The following is a 21,581-nucleotide window of genomic DNA, read 5'->3' on the forward strand; positions in this document are numbered from 1 at the left end:
TAGCGAGCGGTCAGTGTATTAAAGAAAACAAATTTTGTCACGTCCAGGTTGAAAACAAGTTAAATTTCTGGCTGACCAACCTGCAAAGCTACTTACAAGATTGTCTCTGATTGGCTGGCAGCTGGCAGTCGGACCAATCAGAGAGCAGCTTCTTTGACAGATTTAATCAACATATCAAATTCTTCATAGTATATATCCTTTGACTCAACTGAAAATACAAGTTTGTGTTTTCTGTTGCAATTTTATTATGAAATTTGATTTTCTGAGGAAAATAATAATTGCTGAACTATATTTGATTGTCCCAAAACATCTGTAGCTTTTGCTGTGCCAAGCTCTGTTGGCAGGTCAGTAGGATGATCTGGCTTTAAATAAATACTGTCAACCTGTTGTATGTCTCAGGTAGCAGATTGTAATTGTTTCTATGAATTTGTTTTTTATTACAGGTGAGAATCCCATCAGTCTACACAAATTAACAGGTGCATCGTCATTAGTGCTGTCTGCATTTCTTAGAGGGGGTATAGGAGATGAGGCATGCTTTCAAACAAGACTTTTTAATGAATCTCTAGATGCTTTTAAAGAATTTCCATTAGAAATCTGGGTAAGAGTTCGACCCAGGGAAGGTATTGAGAAATGGGTAAGTACATTGATTGATTTGACACCATCATCAGTGTTATATTTTACATATATTGAACAATTTTACATTTCCCCTCTAAAAGATAGTCGACAACCATCATAATACAATTCTGCCAGTTTCCAACCGACCAAAAAGCACTGTTCATATTTACTTCTCCAAAATTCTAATGGCATTCAACATCTACCATAGTTATCTGGGTAAGTGTCTAGGGTCTAGAAATTGGGAAATTGCCTAAAAGTAAGGGTGAGCCTATGACTGGACTGCAAAAGACATTTTGCAAAAATTGACAACATGCAGATCGAACAGGGCAGGGAATAGAATAGCAAATGAAAACATGCAACAAAAATAATTGAACGGTATGCAACATTAAGAGTAAAACAAAAGTAATTTATTGCTTATAAGGTGACAAATAAACCAGAAATAATAAAAGTGACAGTGAAGAATCATTTGAATTAGGATTTCCCCACCCACTAACACACCCAATACGTTTGAACTCAAAATGAACTAAAATGTCAGGGATTACCGGATAAACAGTCATACAAGATCAATAATAATTTACACAGTAAAAATTATGAAAGTACATAGTTGTTTGAAATAGCTTCTCATGTACGTTCATTACCATCTTCATCAAAGTCAAAACCCTCAAACTCCAAGTCTGCATCACTGTCATCATTGTCATCAAACAAAATCCCTACAACAACACACAATTTTCTCTGAAATCAAGTCATCTTGAGAACCATCTAAATCATTTGCAATGGCTGTCACAAGGAACGACTTTCTGACTACATTAGTGGATACAGCTTCTCATGTCCGACTTGCCCAGTCTATAATGTGTTGAGCTCATCGGCTGCTTTAAATTGTCATTTTTTACAAAGAGACAAGAAAAATTGGGTTGTGCACAAACGCTTCTGCTACAATGGCAGACAATGTTTTTGTTTAGTCTCAATCATCTTTGAAGTTTAAGCATATGCTTTACTGATTGGCTAAGAATGACATAGAGGTCAAGTCAACATTGCTTTCTTATCAGACTAGACGCTCATCAACCATGGTGAAAGTTATCATTTAGCAAGTTCTGGTGGTTGGAAAGTCTCACTATGGATATCATGGTGGGCTTGAAATAGGAAGAATTTTTTTTTTCTGTCGGAGAATAATTTTCATGACAGAAATGCAAAATAGCTGTGATGTAAGATGGTAAAAAGGTTGGCAGTCTTTGGTGCAACCATTGCAAAAATGCTGGCCCCATTTTATGGATTCGCAAGCTGCTACCAAATATTTTATAAAGCCAAAACAACGTGCTTTCAACCATTCTTTCTGGTACAGGTTGCTACAATATTGCAACATTGGTTTCATTGTCGCTGGCGCTATAACCGAATGAGTGCAACACTTGCTTTGAGGCTCTCCATATACTACAAGATTTGCTTGAATCGTTTCTAAGAAAACTGAAACCAAACGGTCCTTTTCAGGGTCACAACATTATTCAAAAAAAGAACTACCGTTTCTGCTTTAGTATACATTTTTGTAGACTTGCTTGAATCTTGAAAAATAAATGTAAATTGTCTAAACAGCAGTGAATGCACTGCCCTGAAGGCAGAATGCAAAATTACCTATTTTGCTGTCACAGCTATTTCGCTTTCACCCCTCGTTTCATGCAATTGATATTTATTTTTCAAGAATTTTCATCAGAATCACAACAGACTGCAAGAAAGTCAACTTTTAAATAGTTTTTTTTTTTTAGTTTTTTTATTACAAGTGTAGAAAAAGACAATCCCTGGGTGTATGCCGGGACATGACCTAAATTTTGTTTATCAAAATTAGGGGGGTGGGCGTTTACCTGGGCATGGGCCCTTACCCAGATAAATACAGTAATATCATTTGTTGAATCCTGCCATAAAGGGCAGTGTTTATCACTAATTTTTAGCAGGGTTGTGTATAACAAAATATTGCGAATAATTTTGCAAAATACAATTAAATATATATCAACTGGTTTTCGAACGATGACTGCACATACCGGATTCTGCCGTAAATTCACCCAGGGCCGTTAAACAGCAGTTTGGGTATTTAAAAAAATAAATTGAGATCAAGAAACCGCCCAGGGTGATTTTTCGGCAGTTTTTTAAGGTGTTATTTTAATCTTTTCTAATGCCTAAAAGTTTTGCCGCAGTCAATGATGCCTATTCAAGAGTATTGATGTTTATTGCGACTAGCGTGAATAGGTTAGCTTCGTTTCGACAATGAGCTGTTATCGCTGTAAACAATGTTAAATTATTCTTCAAATGCTCAGTTTATCTTTTGAAAACAACTAATTTTTTTATTTAAAAGCAAATCCTGCCGCTTTTCCATCAAAATCCAAGCCAAAAGATCGTACAACAACATCATCGGCAAATCTCTTCCGTGCTGCGTTCAATAACATTACCGGTAACACATTTAAATGAGCTATGGTATTTTGAACACGTTGGCATCATCCATCGTTTTCATTGGTTAATTATCGATTTGACCTGTCAGGTCAAACATGGCGGATATTCATTTCTACAGCATCGAGCGCTGAAAATGTGATTGGAATCATTCGCTCATGATGAAACAAGTTGAAATTTATTTGCATTTCATAACAATTCAATGAATTTATTTTTTGCATGTTATTATAATCATTACTAGGTAATAATCAACAATTGTAAAACGCAGCATGACCGGATTGCAATACCGCGACCACTTGCTACTATTACTAAGCCATGCAGTTGCAGTTCGTTTTTATTTGAAACGTCTTTTACTAATAAAATGAAACAAAATAATTGTATTTGGCGCACGAGGTTCATTAATGCGATTTTTTTGGAGAAAGATGTGCTGACTACTTTTTAATCCAGCAAGAAAAAACTGTATAAAATTTTAGATTACCGGTAGTTTCTGTAATAGTTTCTTTCGGCTCAGGTGGATTTTTCAATGAAAATATAAGCCCCCTAAAAATATTTGATGATAATTTTTTGAAAATTTGAACCCCAAATAAGGACCCACCAGCCATGAAAGGGCGATTTTTCGGATGCGCGAATTTATTGCAGAATCCGGTCGTAGCGTTTCAGTGTTTTTTTCAAACACTTTCTTTTTTTGAAAATTATCAACTCCTATCAATATCTTGGAGTTCACTTATGTTTGTAATAAAGCACTTGTTTAGTATCGGAATGTTTTTTTTACCTCTTCTGTAGGAAAAGCCAAAAGGCAAGTCATTTACTTTAACCAAGAAGGAGCGCGACAAGGGAGAGTTTCATTTGAGGTACTCTTCTGCTAGTGATAAGTATATCAGGGTATCTGACGATGACAAACAAATAACTGGCTGGCAAAATGGAGTCTATGCCGAAGAAGATATCTGTAGGAAAGCTGAATATGATTCTCAGAAGGTAGGAATGCTGTTGCATTATCTGTTTTTGTTACAATTTGATAATTTCATGAAGTCAAAATTTTGTGAACATCACCAACATCATCATGATTTTCACTGAATCACATAATTCGCAAAAATTTTTCTCGTGCAATATGGTTAGCTATTGTCCGTTTATTAAGGTTTATTTCCAGAAATGCAAAAGAATACAAGAAAAAAAGTGCAGAAAAATTTAGGCAAGAAAGTCTGGTGGTGAAAAGACCATACCTCCTGTTTGTGACATTCCAGTACATTGTTAGCCCACTTCAATGGTACTTTCATCTTCATAACTTGTTCAAATCCTAGCTTACCTTATGCAGAAAGTGTCCAATGATGCTACTATTATTTTAGCATCTGATTAGTATGATGCCAAAAGCCAGAGTTCTGAGGACAATTATCCATAAATATGTATTTGTAAGGCTGAAATAAAATATTTAGTTCCAAGAAAATCTAAATTAATTGTATTTGGCGCACGAGGTTCATTAATGCGATTTTGGAGAAAGATGTGCTGACTACTTTTTTATCCAGCAAGAAAAAAAATGTATAAAATTTTAGATTAGTTTCTGTAATAGTTTCTTTCGTTTTGGGTGGTCCAACTGTCGTCATTGGAAATCGGCTCAGGTGGATTTTTCAATGAAAATATAAGCTCATTTTTTTTCTTGCTAGATTAAAAAGTAGTCAGCACATCTTTCTCCAAAATCGCATTAAGCTACCTTCTGGTTTACTTATTCAATCCAAGATTTTTGAACATGGGGTATTATATGCATACTCTGTCATTTTTTGTTCATATTTGTTACATTATACATGTTAGAATACATGTCTGACAATTCATTTCGCAATCATCAAAGAGAGTCGACTGCCAGCCATCTTGTTTTTTGGAAATGTTGTATCATGGGCATGGTTCGTTGAATTTCATTCAAATTTGATACAAACATTATACATGTTGAGATATATGTCCATGATGATGCATTTCGTGTTTTATATATCTGTACATGAGCCTGGACAAATGAAATTCAGTTTTGATACAAAAAATGCATGAATACCATATACTGTTTAATTTCTAACCATATGTTTTGATTTTGGAAGAGTCATTTAATACATCTAATTCCTTTTGATAGGAGACCAGCCAATTATTCACTCTTGATTACTAATTATTTTTAGCATGAATAACATTTCCCTTAATTCTAATGGTGACTGTCATTAACAATGACTTGTTCTACCATCCGAATACCAGCTTATTATAATGTAGTCTAGCTATTCTTCTAAGAAAAAAGTTTTTATTTTGAGCGTGTGTAAATCATTTTGTCTATGTTTTGACAGCAAGCATAGCAGTATTCATTCATTTTTACTGTTATAAAAATAATTGTTCACATGTACAAATGTATCTGTATTTATAGTCATTTGCGAAAAATTTCATCAAATACTGTAGAATACTTTATTTTTGCTTGGAATTTATTTTCGCTATTTTTACTGAAGGGATGATTCCGTGAAAATATAATCCAGCGAATATCCTTTTTTTTCCTATATTTCACATTAAACTCATCAAAAATCAGTGAAAATAAATTGTTAGCAAAATGCCCTAAAAGCCTTTTCAGTGAAAATTAATTCCAGCGAAAATAAAGTATTCCACAGTACATCCTGGTGAAAAAAGGATTTTAATTTACAGAAGTATAATACAGAATTTTTTAAACAGGCTCAAATGTACTCCACTCCACTCCAGCTATTCAATTAGTCCCCAGTTAAAATTTACTTTTCTTGATAGGCCTACTTGTCTAGAAAGAATAGCCAAACACCAGATGACACTTCCTTTATTTCGTGGAAGTTTGATTTTGGTGGTTATCAGCTTGACTGTGGCAGTTTGTTGGCATGCAGCTCATTGCATCACAAGAGTGCAAGTGTGTTGTGGAAATTGGAAGATGGTATGAATCCTGATCGCTATGTAATACCTACAGGTGGTAAGTTTTACAAATTTATCTGTTCAAGTTTGAATTCCTTCATTTAACTGATCACATTAAATAAAGTTTTCTTGTTCCAAGTTTAGTTTGAATGGTTTTATATGAACAGTGACTAATACACGTATGGAGCTCTGCCACTCAAAAAGATTTATTTTATAGAAAACTAAAGCACATGTATACATCTATTTAGAAGGCATTCTTAGTTGGAAATTCTGTCATTTTTTTTTTTAAATTTATGTACAACCTTGCAAATCATACCAAATTCGAAGTGAATTTCCCTGTTTTCTATACATGTATTTCAAAAAGGTGTTTGGATAATGTTCCACTTGTAGAAGAGTTCTGAAATAACGAGTACAAGTATGAAAAAAAAAGCATGCCAATTATATATATTCCAAGTGCCCCTGCATCTATACCGTACCTTAAAATTGTATCCCTGTAATTTCTATCATATTAATTTTTAGTTCCCATTCGGACGAAGTCCGAAAACGGGAACTTATAATTCGGTCTCCGTGCGTCCGTCCAGAGTCGTATCTCAGAATCCCTTGGTCCGATTTCGTTCATTCTTTGCATGTGCTTAGTACTTTATGTGGGACATAAGCACATGCAGTGGTTTAGCGATTCGATTCAAAATGGCCGACTGGCAGCCATCTTGTTTTTTGAAAATGTTATATTTTGGACATGCTTTGTCAGTTTTTATTCAAATTTAGTACATAGATCATACATGTTAGGATACATGTCCATGACGATTTATTTCACAATTGGATCAAAGACGGCCGACTGGCAGCCATCTTGTTTTTTGAAAATGTTGTATTTTGGTCATGCTTTGTCAGTTGTCATTCAAACTTGGTACATAGATTATACATGTTAGTATGCATGTCCATGACAATTTGTTTCAAAATCTGGTCAAGGATGGCCGATTGACAGCCATCTGACTTTTTGGCCTTACTACTATATTTCCACAATTTATGTACCATTTTCATTCGTATTTGGCACATACATCATACATATCAGTGTGTTTCATAATCAGATCAAAGATGGCCGAATAACAACTGTTTTTATTTGTGGCCATATTACTACTACACGGAACACATGTTTTGATGTAAATAAACAATCTGTTGTATACGCCACTTGGAAGTTTCAAGGACACGCTCGCGACAACCCTTCCGCTTTAATATGACGAGCACAAAGAGAACTTTCAAAAATTTAACGGGGACTGTCACTTTCAATGACTTGTTCTTTTTTTTATTTCCCTTAAAGCCAAAGAAGTAATGAACCTTGAAGAACTAAAAGGGGCATCATCTCTAGTACTATCTGCATTTATGTGTGGTGGAGTTAGTAGTGGAGGTGTCGCTTGGCAGCATACTCAGCTCTTCCGACAAAATATTACCAGTCATGATAAATATCCATTTGAAATTAAATTACAGCTCACCAAAAGTGTTACAATATTTGATAAGGTAAGGCAACTTAAAATTTAATGTTCCAGTACGTATTTGAGGTTTTCCTTCGAGATCTTGATGATAGTAATGCTTGCTGACTGAGGAATATTATTCCTTGATCCTTCCAGTCTGACACTTCTTATACATGGGATGTTCTTTCTAGATTGTTCAGGGGATATTATTCCTAGATCTTCTATCTGTGGTGGTAGTCCTTACCATACCCAATGGCATTCTTCCTAGATGATTCACATCTGGTGGTAACATACAAGCTAAAATTGTGCTAATTTTTTTTTTTTTATAATTGAATGGGAGAATTGTATGTTTTCTGATTTATAATCTTATCTGCTTTTTTCAAGGTTGAAGAGCTGAGCATAGCTGCCATGAACAATGATATTGAATATCTGCATGAAGTTTTAAACTGTGTGAAAGAAGAGTATGGGGTATCAGAACTCAGTATTATACATACAAATAGCCAAGGAGTGAGTTTTTTACCACTGAGCATTGATGCATTACTTCAGTATGATTTGTATCTTATATTCATTGGTTTCCTTTAATGTTAGTCTTTCCAACAGGTATTCATTCAATCATTCATGTTTTATTTCCCGTTTCTTCAGGACACTCCCTTGCATGTAGCAATGAAATATGGTGCATTGGAGGCAGCAAAATGTTTGATTGATACTTTTCCATCGCTGCTGAATTTAGTGAACAGAGACAATGCACTCCCAATGGAGTATGCAGATGACCAGATGAAAACCATGTTAGGAAAGAATCAAGAAAACTTGGAACCACCATGTAATTCATCACAGACTGGTAAGGTATTAAATTGTGGTTTTAAACGGAATTAAATATTTTCCTAGAGCAAAATGGGATGTGTGCAGTATTTACCACAGATGCTTGTTTGTATTTTCTAATCGCATGTTGAAATGTCAAAGTGTACTGCTAATTTTATATCATGGGATATATCATGTTTATTACCAAACGCTTCAGCGTGGTATTAAGAGTTTGTTTTCAGGGGTGGGTGATACCAAGGTGGGAAATGGATGCACATATGGGGTTAATTCCTTGAATTGCAATATAGAGGGTTCAGGCTGAAATACAATATATAGTGTTTTCATGTTTCGTCTGATATTTCTGTGGTATTCTGCTGCTGTAAGTAATGCACGATTTGTTCCGAAATTCAGTATATTGTATGTATTCCAGGGTTATTAGTTTTTTGCTGAAAACACCCCTATTTTTTAGTGGCAGAGTTTGAATAGTCTCACTCCCACTGGGAAATCTGCATTGTTGCTTGAATGTGAGTTAATTAAACACATTTTCCAGACTGGCGAAAGAGTATGCAACAGCCAATTTTAACAGCCTGTCACGTGATTTTAGTCTGAATGTCAACATGAAGAGGCTAGTCCATTTTACGCAGGAGTAATTGGGAGTAGAATATGTGAGGGATAGTATCAACAGAGATGTGTATAGTGAAAAGTAATATCTATCCTTCATTTACATCTCTGAGCATTTCTGTTTTAGTATATTGGTTTGAAAATGTTGAACTTGCATGATTTGCAATGTGTTTTTTTAATGGGACTCCCCTATTGATCGAATCCCGGGTTTGAACGAGAACGGCACACCACGTGATTCGTTTGAATACAATGCTGATGGCAAACATGCCGTGTTACTGCGGTACTCCACTGACGGGATGACTTACTGCATGCTACAACTTCGCTTGTGATGTTGCTTGTTAGCCATGGATTACATGAATCTTGATTACCAGTCAAATGTTGCTCATTTGACGTTGGTAATCTTTATTTGGAACTGAGTAACTTCCTGGTACTTCGTACTATGATAAAAATCAGTCAACATACATCAAGTTCTCTCAATCGTAGTATTCCATGTGATGTACACCTAATATGCCAAAAATGTTGCTGAACGATTTGAACTGAATAAAAATAGCAGACGAAAATTTGTTTACAAAATAAAAATACTTCGGTTGCCAATGAAAACCGGTAAAAAACAAGCAATATGTTTTCGGCTGTTATCATGGAAGGGACATGAACGTGAAGCTAACGTCTGTTTATAACTAAAACCGGGCACCTTATACGAGGTTTGCAAAATAACATGGCAGTCATTGGAAGTCACTTTATTTTATTGTTAGGACGTATTCAGCCGTTAAATGTATAATTTCCAATAGTTTTGCGATAGTATTTTCTAGATTGGAAGCAGCATTTACATTTTATTCAAAGTTCAAAGCTGCGTTGGGATTCCGTTGACAGTGGTAACAATGTCGGTGCCAGTGATCTCTTACCAGTGCGCAACGTAGCCAAAATAAAAGGCATCATCATTTGGGCACTGCTATTACAAGACTGATAGGAGGTAATAAATTTGGTGCGAAAGTATTCAAAAAACAGATTTTGGCTGTTGCCATGGTAGCGGTAGGTCAGAATTGTTTTTCCAATTAGTGATGGTACGACCTGCCTGTCAAGTATGAACAAAATCAGCCAAGCCAAAAAAATCACAGAAGAGTTAAAAAGCCATTCCTGCTGAACAGTTACTCTAACTTCGGGGTCAACTTTCTCATTAATGAAAAAAGATATCAAAAATTCAAATAGTAACTTTTTGCCCACACTCAAGCAGAGTACAATGAGCTATGTCTGAGGTGTTGTATTACAGGGAATTGGACAAACTTATGTATTTTAATAAATTATTGAATAATAAAATGTTATATAACTTTTCTTTTACCCCCTCCCCTTCCTAGTATCTATTTCAAAGAATCACTATTTTTATTTTGTAAACACATTTCCGTCTGCTATTTTTGTCGGATTCAAATCGTTCACCAGCATTTTTGGCATGTTAGATGTACATCACATAGAATACTAGGATTGGGAGAACTTAATGTTTGTTGACCACCTGGAAACTGGGTTTTATAAATCTTGAAGGGCTCTCGGAAGATCCACCCGCAGCCTGGACCGGCAGTAAAATCTCCGATTAATATGCAGCCGCAACCATCAACATCGATATACCATGAGGTTTCTGCTGGCGACTTTGCGGCGTTACTCAGTTCCAAATAAAGATTACCAACGCCAAATTAGCAAAATTTAACCGGTAACCAAGACTCAGTCTATCCACGACCAGCAAGCAACATCACAAACGAAGTTGTAGTATGCAGCTCACGAGTCAGCGACGACCGATGTCAACGAAAGTCATTCCGTCAGTGGAGTACCGCAGTTGCACGGCATGTTTGCCAATGCACAGATCTGTGGAGGAACTTTTAACTTCAACATAAACCGTGTATCGTCGCCCAGTTTAAGTTCTGGTTCTGTTTTCTGTCATGGTCCCAACTAAAGGGCGACAGTCGTCGTGTCGCGTCCTGTTCGATATGGGACTCATAGCGACGTATACAACGCGTGTAAAATACATTGTTTATTTACATGAAATTCGAACACGCGCTGCGCGACGACCACCGCGCTTAAACATCCACGAGTTATTTATTCGGACAATGACTCAAATTAGACGTCTGATTATTTTATTTTCACACGTACAGCGACACGCTTTCTACGCTGACAAGCGTTGCTAGGTTGCAGCACTGTCTTGGAGCATATGTTAATGGGCAATTGGGTTCCCCAATCTAAATTTCTATCCCGGTTTGTTGCATGTTCTTTTTTTTAATATGAAATAATCAAATATGGGATCTATGTATAATAACAGAACCCCACACCCTCCCCGTGGCTTTGCTCGTGAAAGTACGGCAACAGGATACACCGCATCACTCGTGAAAATAACTTCCATACGCAATGAAAGCCACGGGGAGGGTATCTGTCATAATACTTCATTATCACTGAAAACATTTTTCCCCTGAAATAAATTCCAGTGAAAATGCCATTTCCCCTCATACTCTATTGAGACACAGCGCAGTGAAAATTAGATTCACATGTAATGCTTGAAAACATGTCAGCAAAAATAAATTAAGTGAAATTATACGCGTCTTCATAATAGTTGGAAATGAACAAATTACACCCGACCCTACCACTCCATATACAATGTAAACTACATCCCAAAACATCCTTTCACCCACAGTTACTACCGTGTTTCACCAGTGTATTCTATTTGACGTCAGGAGAAATTGAAATAAACAAATTAATTATAATTTCAGCCTCTAGTTGAGCACTGATTAAATAAACTACCTCGTCTTTATGTCAACTTGCAGTTATTCGTTGCCTACATCAGTGACTTCAAAATATATGTTTCAATCCCAGGAATTTCACTCGCTGTTAATTGCATGGGAGTGGCAGTCTTTGATGAATTTCTATTGTCATGTCAATTTCTTGCGATTACTTGAACATTAAGCTGTAACCACATACCGCCTAGGTGCTGTAACTAAATCTTGGTGTAAGCACTGGTTAGGCAGGCTTGAACTATGCATGTGAAGCCAGCTGTGGGGTATATTCAATCCTATAGATTTCTCATTGTTTGGTAACTATTTGCTGCAAATGCAACAAAAATCAATATAAAAAAATATTACCCACACAGCATTCTACAGGTTACTTGTATATTAAATAATCTTCTCTTTCATATCATTCCTATTATTGTTCACACATTAATCATGCCGGCATAAATAATAGACTAAATAAAGAATAGAGAATGATTTTTATTTATCAGGTTTTATGAAATCCATGAAATAAAAGATTAGACATAACTAAATTCAATTCAATCAATTGGAATAGCAATTCAGAATATTTAGTAAAATCAGTAATCCTGCCAAATGGAGAATATTTCAACATGTACGTTTAAAATAAATCTGGATTCTTCAAAAATAAGTTATGTTTAGTGTTGATAATGTTTGACCTTGTTGAAATTTTCTGTTCAGATACAACAACAAACAACAATGTCAACAGCAATGAAGAACCGATGAAAAGCGAACCTGTGAAAAATGAACCAGAAACTGCTTTGAAGGCTTCGCTGGAACCAAAAGAAGAAAAAACCTGTACTGCCACTACTCAACTACATGACGTAAAAAATCTTAATTCTGATCACAAGGAAGTAAAACCAAAGCTTGAAAGACAACAGGGTAAAAAGTTAGAACAAATTGAGAGCAAAGTGAAAAGTAAAGAAGTTACCAAAATAAAACAAAAAACTAAAACTATGAAGGAATCGGAAAATGTTAAAAAGGCAGACAGGACTGTGTTTATGAAATCAAAAAAAGTTGGTACAGACCTCCAAGGCGATGTGATTGATTGTGGGGTAAATACATGTCGCGTTGTTGTTGAAGACGTACCGAAGAAACAAGAAGAAATTAAAATAAACACTGAATTTTCTGAGAAAGAGGAATCTATCACTACATGTACTGAGGATAGTGAACTTGAACAATCTAGCACAGAGGAATCAAAGAAAAACACAGAATCTGCGTCATTGTCAGAAGAATCTGGAAAACCCCTAAAGGGAAATCGGAAAAGAAGAAAAAATGGTAAAAATGGCGTGGGTGCTACTGGATCAAACAAAAAGCTGAAAGTTGTGAGTTTTTCTTTCTTTTATTTTACAAGTCCATGAAACACACTTCTAAATATGATCAAGTAGATCAATTCATTCTTAACAGTGTAATGGCAGAACTGAATCCTGCTAATGAAGTCCAGAGTAGAGCTTTGTGTGATGTGATGATTGTTTTATGCCTGTGTTGCAAATTTGCTGTCATGTTTACCATGTTATCAGTCGGTATTGATTGCTATTATGTATTGTTTATTATGCATTTGCATTCAGCAATGCTCATCACATGGCTAGATGTGGTGACCAATCAAAATCCAGGATCTGCGGTGAATTATCAGGCGTACTTCACTTTGGGGAGAGAAACATAATTAGCATGTAACAAATTAGACGAACCTCTGCAATTATCTAGCAACAAAGTCTATTTCCACTACGACAGATGGCTTTTATTTCTCTTGTATTGTTATTGGAAAACTGGGGAGGGGAGGCGGGCTGTCACTGGAGACCTGTCACTGGAGACCTGAGTCAAAGATCACCAAGTAGAACAGGTTAACGCAGTAAACTCAACGCTTTGTGCAATAATCCAAAGCATTGTTATAAATTTGCATACAACCCATTCACATTGCTGCTACATGTATGATTAATAACGTCTCAGCTTCAAAGTTACGTCCTACTGTTTGTTAGCGACCACAATTGAAAATGCACATCAAGATTCATGAGCAGTGGCAACAAAAATCGATTGCTAGACTGTAAGGCCAAATGTTAGTGAAATGAATTACAAAACAAATACACTCAGAAATTAACAGTTGTTTTTCTTGGCAAATGTTTTGTTCTTAACCAATAAGATGGTATGATAAATCTGATAATGAACTTGAAATGAAACATTGATCAGCATCACATATCATGCGAAGTCACTGAAGTCCATAAGCACATAAGCTGAGTACCAGTATCAAATTTACATGATTCTTTACTGTATACACGTGTGTAATGTACATGTAGGTTTCATTGATCATTATGCTGACATTGCAATTATTACTGTCTTCTGTGAAAGGAACATTTCATGTTGGCCTATCAATCATCTTTAACCGGAATCTGTGCACATAACTAATGAACAGGTTCACAAAAATGAGCCACAGCTTCTGGCTGCGAGTGGTAAAATAAGTTACTGTTGAATACTTTATTTTAGCTGGAATTTATTTTCACTGATTTTTGATGAGTTTAATGTGAAATATAGGAAAAAAAGTATATTCGCTGGATTTTATTTTCACGGAATACATCCCTTCAGCGAAAATAGCGAAAATAAATTTCAAGCAAAATTAAAGTATTCTACAGTAATGTATTCTGGTGTTCAGTCCAAGTTGTGTAATCCAAATAAACGAAAGATTTTTTTTATACTTATACAGTTTGATCAAAATAAAATTTAAGGTGACATTTCAAAATGCTCACAATAAGTACGAGTTCACAATAAATATCCATTTGACAGAAGCGCATATTAAGGTAGAAGCCTACTCATGATTTCAAATCAAAATTTATTCCTTTTTTAATAAATTGTACTTCTGGACAATATAAGAATATTGACTTGAAAAAAATGTTTGGGGTCACCAGGTTAATTTTTGAGAAAATGATGGTGGTATTTTAGTGGATAGTGGCCATTTTGACAGTATTATAGTGCTTTTACCATAGGTTACTATGACAGAGATATTATGCCATATCTCAAATTGTGGGCTGGTGACATGGGCTGAAAAAACAATATGTTGTTACGGATGGGATACTTCTTGTTTTCCTGAATTTAAAAAAAAATCTGGGTTTTAAAAAAGTGATGAAAAATGCAATTTTTGTTTAACATTGCACTCTATGGAATTGTAAAAATATTTGGACAAGTTTCTCGAAATACGTCACTAACACACGAAAGATTGGTATTTTATGGTGCTATGTGACAATAGCTTCATGACTCTAGTTAATAGACCAATGAACACTGTCATGCGATTTATGACCAACTTTCTCAAAAATTATGAGTAGGCTTCTATCTTGAGCTTTACAGGAAGTGGTGGAAACAATACATTGCAATTACGATGCATGTTTAAAGTTATCTCGTTCTAAACTGCTGTTTGTGTTTATTAGAGAGGCAAACCCAAGTATTATATATCAATGCTATAGACATAACCATCAATAGTCTAGTGATGGTAAATTGAACAAACACTATATTATGCTCTTTCAGGATAGGACATTCAAACCTGGGGATATCGTGGCTGTTAAGGGAGAAGACTGTGCGGAGGATGACGATGATGATTATTGGATTGGAAAAGTAAAAAAAATTGAAGGAGAAACTGTTGAAATTCACTGGTATGGTAAAGATGCAAGAGGAAGATTCAAACCCCAGTACTTGAGAGCAACAAACAAGTCATATCTGGATACAATCTCGTTAGACACCATCATGGAAAAAGTGAAGATCGTTAAAGGGAAAGTTGTAATATAGTACTAGTCAAACAACTTTACCTGACATTGGATTTCATTGTTTCTCCCCTCCATGTTGGACGATTTACAGGTGCAGTGGTTTCAGTAAGTTTTACTGACAGGGAATTTTGTTTTCATAATTGTACTAACATTGATGAGTAATATTGAGACATTTTTCCCTATACTAGTATATCCCTGTACCTGTTTATCTACCAAACAGCACCAATGTAAACAAACCAGACATTCAGCCAAGTCAAACATAGACCAGGCAAATCCCCTTCCCCCTTGTATTTGATGAAAGGTTTGTATTTGTTTGTGTTGGCCTGTACTCAATTACCTTATTTTAAAGGTGGCCAGGAGTTCAACATTCGTCAACCTCTCCCCATTGTAATTAAATACACAAGGTTTTGGTGTCCATCATCAATATGCGGCAACTATGCCTGAGTCGTGCATCATGGCTTTCTTTAATTCCTATCTATTCTCTGTTGCCATCCATCCTTCATAATCAATTTAATATTCTCTTACAATTTCAAATTCAACCCTCCTATGATGAACTTATAATTAAATATAATATAATTAAACTATGACACGAAGTTAATGTTGCAGTATTTGATTTTAAATCAAGCATTTTATAAATTTTGAATGAATAGTAGAGGATTTTTTTTTTACACCTATGTATTCTAAATTAACTGAATTTGTCATTGTGCATTGGCAAAGTTGTGTATATCTTTAATATTTAAGGTTGATTGACATGCATCAGGATTTTTTTTTTATATTCGAAATGCAATTTTGGCATTAAAACATAAATAATAGCAATACTTCTATATATCCGTTATTCTCTCTGCCTAAGTCTGCACAGTTCACCTTCTGATTGACCCGTCTTTGTTTACAAAAATGGTCGGAATAAGTTTCAAAATGAAACTTTGTTTTGTTAAAAAAATATGCATGTTTGTTCTCGTGGCATAGACCTTCATTCCTAAGGCACCTACTAATATCTACTAACTTTGTGTTCGAGTCTATTGGACACAGTTAACGAAACTACATTATGAGTAGTGGTGATATGCAAACTAGGAATAAAATTAAATATTTTACAGAGGCTGACTCATGGCTCAGTGGATGCATTGGACTGTTGTAAACCAGATGCCTCACGAATTGCAGTTTACATTACATTAAATTTTGTCTTTTAATGCTAAAATAGGTTTTGTAAACATCAAAACTATTACTGGTTCAGGTCAGTGAGTTGGTCCATGTCGCATCAAAATCAATTATTTCATTTGAAAACGTCTTATTTCATTCTAAGACGCACGTTTGTCTTGAAAAATGATATCCTGTTTTTATTCCCAAAGCAAGGAAAGAAATAGTTAATATCGGTGGTGAACGGATGCATCATGTTAATTGAGCAGGAGGTTATACATTGCGGTAAATTTAAAATAATTTTCTTTGTTGCTATGTACAGTCGCAGTATTAAAGAAAAGATAATCATTTTAGTTGAATTTGAGGCGTATTATTGAGACCTTTTATCAAACCTCTAAAGATAGTACAAGCTAAATTTTGACTTTTCTCGAGGTATATAGATGCAAACAATTGTTGGAACGCTATTTAATTCAGCTGTGAGCATATCTTCTCGTCTAATGTGTTATTGTCGATCGTTTCTCTCTGTCAGTTTTTAACAAGCCTCTGATATACAATTCCCTTTCAAACTTATATGTATTGCACTTGCTTCCTAGGGCAAAATACGATGAAAATGTACTTTTTATAGCAGTATACGAACTTTTATTCTGCTATAAAAAGTCCGTCTTTCAGTTGATGAGAGCTTAAACTTCCTCATTTCATGCATCTGCCAAGTCATAAATGTACTGCTCAATCATGATGTATGAACTCCAAACTTGTGGCGTTACTTAATGTTCAAATTTCACGAGCAAATTATGTAAGGTGGGCGGGTGTGATCGATGTTGAACTCGAAAAAGGGCATGTCATTTACAAGTTGTATTTCCGGTAAAGGTGTACGACTATGGGCAATGTGCCTGTCATACTGTTTATCTAATGCAAAATTGTCATTGTATAATAAACTAATGAACGTTTTGTTCTCACAAAAGCTATTGTAATTTGTGATTGAATTAAATTGTTTATGCAAGATGCGTGACTTCTCTTTGAAGGTATTCAATGAATCTGAATTGTACTGTTCTAAAATTATGTACAATGTTTTATATAACGTTGTAGTTTGCCTTGTACTAATACACGCATCTTTTACTTATTTGCTCCCCATTCATCAAAGATTGTGAATCTGCAGGCAAGTTCAGATGTTAATAGGTATCTTGGCGGAGATGTGTGCAGGTTTTAATGTGCTATAGATTTAAAGAATGTATTTGTAATTTTTAATAAGCTTTTTTTTCTTGAAAACCACGAGTCGTATTACTTTACAATAGTATAGATGAACTTCTGTTGTATTTAGTCGTACGTCTCGTTAGTCGTTGTGTGGCGAGAAATTACGATTTCAACTTCTTGGGAATAGCCAAGTCTTGCTATATGTGTTTACACATTGGATGTTGTTAAACATGTGTGATATTAATGTCTAGGAGCGTTACTTAATTATTTCGACCATGCTTTTGGATTTTTCGGGGGGTGGATTTGATTCACTGTTTATCATGGACGCCCTGAGAAATGCATGCGTTGCTTTTGTCGACCAGGAAGAATGTTGACACAATTGCCTGATCTCTGGACCGTGTCGCACTACCATTCAAGGCACATTAGTTAATATTTACTAGAACAATGCCGGATTTGTCGTTTTCCTAGCTATAACTTTGCTACAAGTACATAGTTTAATAGCAAATGCCCTACGAATTGCGCGACCTTTGTTAAACAATTATAATAATACTCATCAGTCGGGGTGTCGATCGCCTTGTATGTCGCCCATCCTTTTGAAGATTGAAGATTTTGAGTTAGCTGTATCATTAAACGGATGACAAGCCCGGGTATGCGACGTTTGTCATTATCCCTCAGTGTCTCGTTCTTTCTTAGTGCTGTGCCAGGCATTACAACTACCGAACTTGTAACAGAATATCCGTTAAAACGTGTATTCATTCCAAGGGCAAGGCAATGTTATACAAATGTATTAAAATAAACAGTTCTAACAAAACAAAAAACGCTTTAAAAAAATGTTTACAAGTTATAAGTTGGTACTTGGTGTTAGTTTGTATTTGTATAGGCTAGGTTCACAGTATTGTAATGGTTTCAATGTTCACTCTGGCATATAGATGGCTATGCAGTTGATTTCTAATGTTCAGTAGGACTATCAATTAACCATGTCGTCAGATTTTTTCTGATGTAATTGTTATGTAATTTTCAACCAGTGCCCTACCCAGGCACGATTTACTTTCTTAAATCCGTGTCCGCGAATGTGTCCCGCTATTATCGCGTATTCAATCACATTTGGATATTTGATGGATCTCTTGCAATTTCGTGCACCGTTCTTAGCTAAATGCAATAGAATGTTTTATAATGTTTCAAATGAAATAGATAGAAACTTGGGGTTATGTGTATATAATAATTAATCATAGTTAATTAACTTGCTACTAGACATTTCGTTTTATCAGTTACATTACACTAACAGAACCTCATTCATATATCCACTTGTGATGCGGCGTATCCTGCTTCCGCAAGCAAGTGAAAACTCAGCATTGATACACCGTATCATGAAACAATAACGTTCATACCCGATAAACGCCAGTGCTTTGTCATGTTATAACGTACATACAAAATCGACATGAAATTCGTAACCACGTCATCAATTTTCGTAGAAGAGCGTGCATGGACAGTCACCTACTTTTAAACGTTGTCGAGCTATTGGTTAACTTAGCATAGGCGTGCTCGCTCACCGACCCAGTAACGCAACATATAAAATTCAGGGCTTTTCAAAACAATAAAAATAACTCCCTATAATCCACAGCCAGTGAATGCGACATTCACTTTATTTTAATATCGTCACAAAGAATAAATATCTGGCATTAAACAACGCAATCATTTGCATATCGCCAGTGAATATACTGAACAGCCGGGGTCGTCATAACTATTGCAAACTTACAAATTCCCGGTTCTAAAATAGTTTTGTTGACTTTTCCGCGGTTTTATATTTTTATTTCAAACATTTGGCAATGCATGGAAGTATCCCATGGTATACTGCACAACATCAGACAAACTGACTGGATTTTTTTACTACATAGTAGAACTACTTGCATTTTCACGCGGCAACAAAGCCAACTGTTATACACGTATTATTTTTTGAATAGGGACAATCGTGCCAAACAAGTCTCGTTGTATATAACTGCCACTAGCAACGTGTACCTGGACCAATTACAAAGTAAGTAATTTTGAGGTAGCGGTCAAGGTTTCAAAGAGAATCCATGGCAATTTAAACATTTCCCAGTAGGAAACAAAATGGTAAGTTTTTTTTTGTCGGACTGTTTTAGTTGTCCATTTAAAACTGCTAAAACGGAAGTAATGATTTGTTCTTTTATGGGGAAACAACAAGTCACACTTTTATTCGCGCGAGTTTGTCGTGTATGCTATTGAGCTAATGTATTCATCGTCATAGCAGGTACGGCGGATATTTCTGTCGGCCGCATGCTCGTCTTCAATGATGTATGCTTAACATCTGTAATTATCTATATTTGTTATACATGTACAACATGAGATTATATAGTATGTATTGTGTTATATCTTAAAATGTACATCAGTACGAGAATAGTTGTATTAACACGGTACATTCTGTAATTGTTTTTTTTTCTTGATTTCAAATTTATTTAACATTACTGCTAAATAATTTAGGCGACAATTATATATAACACGAGTAATGTTTTTATTTTGTGGCACAGACTTCTCTTGGGAAATGACAGGATTATTTTTGTTCCCTATCCCAGCATGATTCGAGTGTGGGTGAACATGTGTAACGTAGTATAGCCGATTCAACTTTCATATTTACAAATGATAAGAGTATAATCTAAGTGATGCTGAAAATGTACATTTTTTTTAATTTACAATAACTCTGTCTGATTGGTTTGATTTAGCTGTTGATTTTGAAAATGTGCACAAATGTTAGTTCCATAGTAATTAAGTGGCCGTGCATCCGGATTTAGCGTGTGCAACAAAAGTGTCACTTGAATTCTAACCATTACGTATATGCATGGATTGTAATACTAGTATGGATTGTACTTGTTTTAACATCCTGAATATTCATTTTGATATTTTTTTTCCGTACGACTTGAGTAGTTATGTAACTAATACACGTGAGATAAAATAACAGTTGCGTTTTATTTCTTTGTACTTTTAAGAATCGGTTGTATCTTTTAAAATCGTACATTTGAAATTTATTCAAGGTGGTCTTTAACAATGAGCTGATTATTGTAACTAGTTAAAACGAGTTGATGCCCTGCTAAATCTTTGTAAACTGGCATCAAATATTATATGCAAGCGTGTATTACTGACAAATAAAGTCCTTACAAAACCATATATTTATATTCATGTTTTGGTATGTGCCACTGAATGGATGTTCATCTCGCATTTGTACGCAGTTATGATAGTATTGTATATATAATATTGTATATGCGCCACATCATGTAGTGCATCTGCCGATGTGTAATGTATCAATTTGTCTGATCAAAAACAAATGTTACTTTTTTATGGCAGTGGTCAATACTATTCACATCCAATATAGCTGGTTAAACCTGACATGTAATATGTAGAATTAACCTTCTCTGTGTTCGTGCTCTACTTGTCAACATATTACGAGGTCCAGGAGGCACCATTCTGCCCACCTCACTCGAAACATACCATCTTCAATTACACATTTACTATCTATACATCGCCCACGTGGTACAGTCAGCATCGTACTTCAGAATCGGGAGATGGTTTGCTTCCATTTAACGCAGTTCATGGTGACTCTTGTTCTAAGGTAATCAAATTATCCAGTGGTGATTATGCAAATAAACAACGTACAAGCAGAAGTTCAACGGTATCCTAGGCCCGTATCCCCTACTCCTGGGTGTTATGCTTTTACTGTACATTCTTTATCGATTGCACGTTATTTCGAAAAAGTACAAAAGTTCACGCCTGGAATGGCATTAAATAATGATCATGCCACCCAATTACAAACTATCAGATCGACTTTCTGCTGGAAACATTGTCGCGTCAAAATACTTTGTATCAGCATGTTGCAACACCACCTCATAAGGAAAAATTAT

The 21,581-nt window shown here is 35.4% G+C and overlaps 1 protein-coding gene across 1 annotated transcript in view; it reads left to right on the forward strand.

The window, feature by feature from the left end:
* Positions 1 to 20,850, forward strand: part of LOC100367056 (uncharacterized) — a 43,557-nt gene extending 22,707 nt beyond the window's left edge. The window contains exons 5-12 of the mRNA XM_085500110.1: positions 444 to 634; positions 3,829 to 4,020; positions 5,800 to 5,992; positions 7,250 to 7,446; positions 7,785 to 7,907; positions 8,043 to 8,238; positions 12,281 to 12,924; positions 15,110 to 20,850. Coding sequence (XP_085356236.1) covers positions 444 to 634; positions 3,829 to 4,020; positions 5,800 to 5,992; positions 7,250 to 7,446; positions 7,785 to 7,907; positions 8,043 to 8,238; positions 12,281 to 12,924; positions 15,110 to 15,367 — 1,994 coding nt within the window. The 3' untranslated portion in view covers positions 15,368 to 20,850. The remainder of the gene's footprint in view (positions 1 to 443; positions 635 to 3,828; positions 4,021 to 5,799; positions 5,993 to 7,249; positions 7,447 to 7,784; positions 7,908 to 8,042; positions 8,239 to 12,280; positions 12,925 to 15,109) is intronic.
* The last annotated feature ends 731 nt before the right edge of the window (positions 20,851 to 21,581 follow it).

The sequence above is a fragment of the Saccoglossus kowalevskii genome, chromosome 6 (genome assembly GCF_978046115.1).
Source record: "Saccoglossus kowalevskii chromosome 6, keSacKowa6.1, whole genome shotgun sequence".
NCBI lineage: Eukaryota > Metazoa > Hemichordata > Enteropneusta > Harrimaniidae > Saccoglossus > Saccoglossus kowalevskii.